Consider the following 9,116-nt stretch of genomic DNA (forward strand, 5'->3'; position numbering starts at 1 on the left):
AAGTTGTTTAAATGGGAATATAAATAATTTATTTAGATTTATTTAAATTTAGCTAGAACTCGAACTCAACTGAATGGATGGATGCTGCACAAGAAATTTGATTTAAAAATACAGCTGCATTTTAGTTCGTCAATAATACTCACTGCTAGTTTTTTGCAGTGCACGGTCTGGGGTCCGATGTGGCGGGATCGGCTTTGCGGACGGTGCTTGGGGGGTTGGGGGTTACGGCTCGGTCGAGAGCTGTGGGCTCCGAGCGGTTTTCGAGGCAGTCAGCCAAGTCAGTCGATTGCTGGCGGTCGAAGCGTTGAGACGTCTGTTCGCGGCTGAATAAAAAAAACTGGGCGCGAGTGAAGCGAACTCTTTTTGTTAACTTTTTTTTATTTAAACCTCCAACCACTCATCGAGATACTGAGGTGTGTACTGCTGGTGTGTGTGTGTGTGTGTGTGAGCATGGAAGAGAAAGAAGACTCTCTTGGCCATTACCGTTAATCAAATAAGTTTTTTTAGAAATTTAAACGCTCCACTTCGGCGTGAGTGTGTGCGTGCGTATCTGTGTGAGAGCTTTAAACGGTTCATTGATCGAGTTCAGCTCGGAAATGGAGCAAAAGCGTAGAAAGAATAAATACCAAACGAAAAACAACAAACAACAAAACAAAACGAGCAAACAAATAGTGCAAGTGCCAAAGTGTATCTATGTATCTGTGTAGCTTTGTGTGTGCACACGACTGTGTTGTTACCAATTCCCATCGGCAGAAGACGGCAGAAAATGCGCTTAACCCATTTATTAGCCACAAGAAATAAACCGAACCACGGCGAACAACAAAAATGGCAATACGAATCCAATAAATGGCCAAAAAAGGCCAGCAACAATAGACAATTGTACAAAAAGAATACGCAACTAACGCCCAAAGAACTCTTGATTTGCATGCACAGATACAAAACGGTTCTAAAAGATACTCTCGAAAGAACTCTTGAAATATAAGATACATTTATCTTGCTTCAAAAACTAACACCTGGACTACTAAATTTAAATATTCTGTTAAAATATCTGTTATAATATTGACAAGTTTTCTGTGCAAAAGTATATTAGTCAAACTAAAACATCTTGATTTAGTTCAAAATGGAAATAAGGCTGTTAAAATATTTTTATAAAAATTAAATATTATTTTAAATACATAAGATACATTTTATAAACGAAATGTAAGCTTTTAGGTATTCTAAACAAAAATTCTAAATCGCAGGTATGAAAAATTAAGCAAGACATGAAACTTGCGCTATTATGAACAGACGATTCTACAGATTGCTGTTGATATAGCGTATATATATACAGACCCTCAGTCAGATACAATCCGGCATAACAAAAGATCTCTTTGCAAATTGTTTATTTGCTGCTTGGGTGATCAGCAAACGGATTGTTTATGCTAATATCTTTAACTGCTGTACGAACGTGGCTCTTTCATCACATTCGCTTAAAAATGGAAATCTATTGGGGTTTTTTCTTGTTTTTATAGGGAGTTCCTAGCTTCGAACTGGTTAACTGAATATTTCGCTAAGTTTAGAACAATTAATAAATTTGCAATAGTTTTTAAATCCCATCAATAAAGAGATTAAACTTTTTTGTGACCTAAGAGCTCTAGGTTTATAGTTATATGATATCCAACTGAATATCATCGCGATTTTCGGGTTTATGTGAGTACCAAAACAATGGGTCATCAATCAAAGTTCCCACACAACGAACTCTTTTGAAACAAGTTTTGACCACAAAAATACGCTGATAATTGCACAAAGCCACATTTTTGCTATGACTTAACCAGCTAGACTTCCTGAAACATACTCAAAAATATTGCCAATCGAAACGAATAGAAAATTGTTTACTTCCACGAATGGTAATTTACAATTTGCAACACTAGGAAATTTCACAAACAATGTTGTTTCAAATTCAAAATCTCACATTTTAGCTGGGTAAATACAAAGCTGCCAAAAATCACGTACTGCCAAATTTATCTATTTTAATCACATTCTCTAGAACCAGGTGTGTTTTTCACATTCAGTCAGGTTTGCTTGTTTTTTGCGCCATTATAATGCATTCTCCAAAAATTTTATATATTTAGAACCATTTTGAGGTTAATAATATCGTTTGTGGGCAGTCAGCTTCAGATATATATACATACATATATCATATATCTACATATATATGTCGTATGTAAATTTTTTAAGCTCACAATAAAGCGTCTCCTTCTCTGCGGTTTTTATTTGCCTTGTTATTGAGCCGAATGCATAACTGAAAAAACAAGATTCTTTTGGCCTACGCGGTGGCGAACAACAAGTCGCACATAATCATCGATTATAAACGTTATTTGGGAAGAATCTCGTACAGAGAGCGATGCACAGAGAAAATATCTTTAGACCCACATTATTATATAAAAAGGGATCTTGAAATATCGATATCTTATTAGAGAAACTATCCAAAAATATATGATTGTATGAAATACCAATACTAAAGGACTATTAAAAAGAGCTTGATTGTTATGTAACGCATTTGAAATGTACCAATTCTTTTTTTTCCGTAAAATATTAAAACAAGTGCAACATTTCTTCCAGTGCATTTGAATGGCATCCAACACCTGTGTGACGGGTTAATACCGTTTGCTCGTTTGGCCGGTTCGATTTTGGTCGGTGTTTTTTTTTTCTTTTTTTTTGGCCCCAGTTTTGATGTTCCTCCACGGATGGCTTTCTGGTTTTCTTGATTTCACAGAATTATGACACATGACGAGATTGCATTTGAATCCATCTGGTTTGCCGTTACCCGCCATCTTCAACGCCGACTATCGAAAAAAAACAGTTGCCTCGGCGAACGATTTGCATTCCAGTCGATCAAATTGAAATCACCAGTGCTGAAAAGTTTCCTCTTTGACATTAAGAACTGATTTGGGATTGTCGAGATACAATATCTTTTATATACGTGGGCAGCAGGCACTTTTCTTTCATTGGGATTACGTTTATCGGGATTATTCTGTTTACCGATTTTCAGATGCTTCTTTGGAGGAAATAACTGTTAGTTATGCTGACGAATCAAATGGTTTTATGTCTTCTTTTTGTTTACTGAAGTAAAACTGTTCTACTTTAGACGAATTCCATGTGCCATGTTTATCATTTGTTAATTATATCATAATAATACCCAAAACAATTAAAATAAAACTCTAGTTTTTAAAGTAAATTACCAGTATTTTACAAATTGCCGTGCCTGTCAGCGCTTTATGTAATCATCCATTAGGAATTCCAACACAAGACAGTTTTTCAGACAAACCCGTTTTTGAATTACAGATTTTTATTGCCATTCGGGTTTGATTACTAAAAACGTCTAATTCGATTTTCAAGCGTATGCAAATATTGCGATTTCAATAAGCGATTTGTCATTAACGATTTTTTTTGCCTTGACTTCGTTTTTAATTATACAGAAAAGTTGTCAATATTCATAACGTTCTTTATATGGAATTAAGCGTTAGGCTTTCTAAGGCAGAACTACTAACTTTAAATTTTATTAAATATATATTGTGTTTTCTTATGCAATATGCAATAAATATAAGTTAATTTATTTCAGATTATCTAAATGCCAGTTTGCATTTACACCCAACCGTCGAGAATCACCAAAAGCCTTTCGAATAGTTGCCACATTTTCTTAGAGTGTGCCTGAGTTGCACATTCCGTCCTGAAGATGGCGCTGCGCCTGCGTCGCGACGTGCAGAAGGCCTCCTACTATGTGTGGTTCCTGGGCGCCGAGGAGGCGAAGGGGCTGCGTGGCGCCCGCGTCATAAACTCGGTCCTGCCCTATTTGGTGGACAGGTCGCGCGGCCAGGAGCCGCTCAAGGTCACGCTCCAGGTCTCCCACAAGGGCATCAAAATCGTCCAGGTGAGTGGGGGCCACTAAGAAATGCTGTAATTAAATGGAACAAATATGATTATATTTATTATGTTAATAAATGTAGTTATTCAATGGACTTTAGACTTAGTTGGATTTTATCCTGACGGGGAATCCCCGCTGTGCGGCGCAACCATTAATTCCTGTTCTCGTTCATCCGCAGGGTGCCTCGAAGCATCTGATTCCACACAGTGCCATAACCAGCTCGGTGCAGACGGACGACATCGTCGCCTGCGTCCTGCTGCTCTACAATCCGGCCACCAAGTGCCCGCTCCACGTCCACGCCTACCGCTGCGACTCGGAGACGACGGCGGAGGCACTGCATCTCCAGCTGCAGATCCTCATCAACCGGCCCGAAAACCAGAAGCGTTTCGAGGAGCTGGAGACCAGGTGGGCCATAAATTTAATTACCTTTTCTTCAAATAGGTTTTTTGTACTTGGAAAGAAGAGCAGGATGGGAGTGACTCTCCCTTCATTGAATAATAGGAAAATGTACTTTGTACTAAGAATGATGAATAGTTACCCATTACTGGCAGCTGCTATGTTTATGTGTTTCCAACACTATTCTACAAAGTAGCAAGCAATGTTTTTTTATATTTCATTTAATTGGATAGTTAATTTTTCATCAGGAAAACACCTCTATAACTTTAAGCACAGTTGCACATTATAATGCAAATTGGGCATTTGCAGCATTCGTTTTTCTATTTTTTTTTTTGTATTTTTTTGCGACTGCTGTGGAGTTTTGTTATGCAACGTTTAATTAATTGTGCCGCCAACTTTGGCAGCGAGCAGGAAGCAGAAGCAGTGGCAGCCGGGCCACTTAGTCACTCCATTAGACACACTCACCCAAACACATGACGAGCGATCGCGATAATCGCCCCGCTGGGGATGTGGATGTGGATGCAGATGATGATGATGATGATAGTGGGGGGCTCTTGGACTCCCAGCGTGGTCCCAGTTCCCAAAGTAATTGCATGGGCAATCTTCACCGACTGCCGCATTCCCACCACACGACAGCCCAGCGATTCGCCATCGCCCACGCTGCACCCACATCCACATCCACAACCAAGATCACATCCACATCCACGAGTTTAAATGTCTTAAATGCCTCGAGAAGCTCACTCGATGGCTTCGCGGAAATTCTGCTTTGAAAAGTGCCGCCTAGCCAGGCTGTCACCATCGATAAAAGTGGAAAAGCTGGCTGGCAAAGTGGAAAAATATTCTGAAAATTCTGGTAGCTAACGGTGGCTAAATCTTAATTCCTCTTCAAAACAAATCGTGAGTACTAACTAGAACTTACCTTTGCAGATTGGGCATCCTGCCGCCGATTCCCATGAACGGCAGCAACGAGAAGCGGCACGAGTCGAATGGCAAGTCCTCGTCCTCCGGCGGAGCAGGACCGGGATCGCACCACCATCACCAACTGCAGTCACAACCATCGGGTGGATATCGTGAGGGTCGCCGCCACGAGACCTCGTCCCCGAAGAGATTCAGCAGCTCGCTGGGCAGCGATACGGGCAACAGCACCCGGGAATCGGAGTGCAGCGAGGAGCACGGCCTGGTTGCGGGTGGCTCCTCGCCCGTTTCCCGCTCGCCGCCGCACGGCAACTCCAAGTCCCATCCGCATGCCCATCCACATCATCCGCCACATCCGCTGCACCATCCGCCGCTGACGCCGCAGCAGAATAGCGACCTCTTCGACTCCCTGGCCGCCGAGCTGAGGGCCAAGTTGAATGGTAATGGGCCGCCATTGCTACTCCCGCCAAGGGATTACGATACGGTGCACCGATCCAAGGGCAACCTGACGGCCATCGAGCTGCGGCGCTGTCGGAACGCACTGATTGTGGGCGGATCGCCGAAGGGTCAGGTGCCGGGTGTGGCCAATGTGGCCGGCGGAGCGGTGGCCACCGCCAATGGCAAGCAGGTTTCCTCGCGCGGATCCTCGGGCATCGGATCCGATCTGGCACCAAGTCCCGAGCGGCAGGAGCTCAACAGTTCCAGTGGTAAGTGGCTATTACCTACAATCTGAAATATAGTATTATATAGAATTTGCAACCTTTACCTCCAGATGACGAGCACTGGTCAAACGAGGCGGACAACTCGGTGATTGCTCTGAAGCCGTCACAAATTGCATTGCCTCATCACGCGCAACTGAAGCGGAAGAGCGCCGTCCAGCCGCCGGAGGATAGCTATCTCCGGGATTTGCCAGCCAAACCATATCAGCCGCGTCCCAGCGAAAGGGAGCTGGAGCGGGAGCGGGAGCTGGAGAGGAACAGGGAGCGTGAACGGGAGAGGGAGCGAGATCGAGACCGAGAGCTCGAGAGGAACAGAGAAAGGGAGCGGGAACGTGACCGTGAGCGCGACCGGGATCGAGAACGAGAACGAGATCGCGAGCGCACCAAGACTCCGGCTTCCATTTCGAACAAGTCCTGGAGTCGCGAGGATGAGATCAAGCCGATCATAATGCGTCCGGCCGACTACGATGCCAAGTTCAATCGGGTGATGCAGCAGGAGCAGCAGCAATCCGCCGTCAATCATCAGCCGGCCAAATTGAGGGACACGGATAAGTACAACGAGATCAATCGTCTGCTGAACAAGAAGCTGGCCCACGAGCCACGGGATCGGAAGTCACGCTCTCGTCTGGATGATAACCACGATGACTTCGAGGACTCGGATCCGGGCAGTGAGTCACTGCCGCTGCACCACCAACAGCCGCAGGGGCCACCAGTGCATCACCATCAGCGCAAGGAGAACCTCACCGACAAGCAAAAGTTCATGGAGTATACCAGCAAGAAGCAGCAGCTGCTCAAGAATTACGGCGCTGGCGAGGAGCAGCGCTATCGCCAGCGCTATGTGGAGTCCACGACGGAGCATCTGCCCTTCGATCATCCCACTGGTGGAGTGCCCACATCCACGGGTGGCTCGGCGGGTCACAACAAATACGCCGCCGTGCACAGGGGCACGGATCTGGGTCAGAGGACCACGGAACGTCGACATGACAGGGATCGGGGTGACCGAGATCATCCCAGGGATGCAGAACGCGAACGGCGAAGGGATCACGAACGCGAGAGGGAGCATTCCCGGGATCGCAATCCATACAGGGAGGCTGAGAGCCTGCCCTACATACAGAGCATGGAGAAGATGATGAAGTCCACGGGCATGCGTTACGCAGAAGCTACTCCCAAGACCAGGGAGCGGGAGCGGGAGCGGGAGAGGGAGCGAGATCGTGACCGGGACTTCAGGGAGCCACCGGTCCCGCAGAGTTCCCAACGCGATCGCTTCCACGATGCCAAGGACAAGTTCCGGGCCATGGAACAGCGTCCGGCGGTAAATCGCTATCCGGACGTGGATGAGCGCGACACACCGCACCGGGATCCGTATCGGTCGTCATCGCGCCGGCGCCGCGGTTCCGTCGAGCCACCTAGCACGTACGAGCAGTGGAGCGAGGAGGAGGAACCGCCGGTGGTCAGCGAAAAGTCCAATCCACGTGACCTAAACCGATCCCGAGCCAGATCCCGCGGCGAATGGGAACCGGAGCCACCCAGGCACTTGGAGCGCAGCGTGCGGGACAGAGAGCGGGATAGAGATCGGGACTACAATCGAGACCAGTCCCGGGATCCCTATCGGCATGAGCGGGAGCGTGAAAGACCCGGTGGACGCGCACACTCCCGGGAATTCCTGCAGAGCGTGGAAACCAAGAATTCATCGACGACGGGTTCGGGTCGTGGCCACATGGAGCGATATCCCTCACCAGCAGCCACGCCCATAAGATCTGGAGATGTAGGCGGAGGTGGTGGTGGTGGTGGCGGCGGTGGTGGTGGTGCTTCTTCCGGTGGAAATTCGGGCAAGCCACTGACCCAAATGCCCAAGGGCTATAGGCACAGCTATGCGGAGCCCGTTTTCGCCAGGACCGGCGGACGAGTTGGTCTGGCGGCAGTTAATCCCTATTGAGAAGGATCCGAACTTAGCCATTAAGTGTGGTTCTTGCTCTTGGAATAGGAGCACCCCTGACCAAAAGTGAAAACCGTGCAACGAAGTCCAAACTAATCGAATGGGGGTGTCGCCAAAATCTCAAAGGAAATTAAAAGAAAATCTTTTTTTGTTTAGAATCTAAATTCATACTTTTGAGATCTACAAACATTTTAAATACAGAGATTTATGCGACACTCGACTAACAAAAAATAAAACAAATATCCATGTAAACATTAAGTCTAAGAAGAAACAACAGTGGCTACTGCTTACGACGACTCCAAAAAGAGTAAGCACTTTGCTAACTATCACGTATAATTCATATACTCAATTGCTATAGCAAAGTATGGCCTCTCAACTATATATATCCACTCATTCCTGCCCCGACTTGAGGGATTGGGGATGGGAGATCGGATGGTAGAGAAAGGCGCCAGCCCCTGTAATTATGTGCCTTCAGAAAGAGAGAAATCGTGTTTTTATTATATGCATAATACTGATTTAGCCTACGATTATATTGTATATGTATCTAATGTTATCTAAAAGCCAACGAAACAAGAATCGGTTTGGATTTCTTACCATTTTTTTTTTGTTTTTTTGCTACCTTAAGTTGCGCGGTTGGTTGGTTATTCACCTTCTTTTTTTTTGCTATACAGTCCACATATGTCATGATATCTGATATCTGTAAGCATATAATATAGATAAATATATACATACTACATAAAACATACGCATAGCTGATGTATCTATTGTTATCAACTTGATATTTGCATTAATAAAGCGCTAGTAAAAATATACGTCATATACTTATTTGGCTGGGAAATGGGCTAATATTTAAACAAAGTACGATTTTTAAAGAAGTAATTACTTTTTCATGTAGAAAGTAGAATAACTTTGACGTACTGAGTTTCATGTAAATGTAGAAGTAAAATTGAATTTTTCGAACGAATTTGACATGTAAAAGTAGTATTTTTTATACATGTCGAAAAAAATCTATGTATATTACATATGTATAATAAAAACGTGGCATTTTGTTGTTTTACATTTTTATTGTTTAATTTAAAAACTTTTTGTTTGGTTTTTTCACAATAGTTTTTGTTGTTTGTTTTCTCATTTTTTAAGAATCTTTTTTCTTTCAAAACAAAAATAGATTAAAGAAAAATATTTTATATAATATATTTTTTCTCTTTTTGTTTGTTGCTCTCTCTCAAGTTAATTTAAGAAACAATTA

At 44.2% G+C, this 9,116-nt stretch overlaps 1 protein-coding gene across 1 annotated transcript; it reads left to right on the top strand.

Moving 5' to 3' along the window:
- Positions 1-252: 252 nt before the first annotated feature.
- On the top strand, positions 253-8,680 carry LOC6725482 (zinc finger CCCH domain-containing protein 13). Its single transcript, XM_016173637.3, has 5 exons — positions 253-413; positions 3,602-3,910; positions 4,083-4,309; positions 5,228-5,922; positions 5,988-8,680. Exons 2-5 carry the CDS (start codon positions 3,716-3,718, stop codon positions 7,868-7,870), a joined length of 3,000 nt encoding a protein of 999 aa, XP_016038591.2. The 5' UTR covers positions 253-413; positions 3,602-3,715; the 3' UTR covers positions 7,871-8,680.
- The last annotated feature ends 436 nt before the right edge of the window (positions 8,681-9,116 follow it).

The sequence above is a fragment of the Drosophila simulans genome, chromosome X, assembly GCF_016746395.2.
Source record: "Drosophila simulans strain w501 chromosome X, Prin_Dsim_3.1, whole genome shotgun sequence".
Lineage (NCBI taxonomy): Eukaryota > Metazoa > Arthropoda > Insecta > Diptera > Drosophilidae > Drosophila > Drosophila simulans.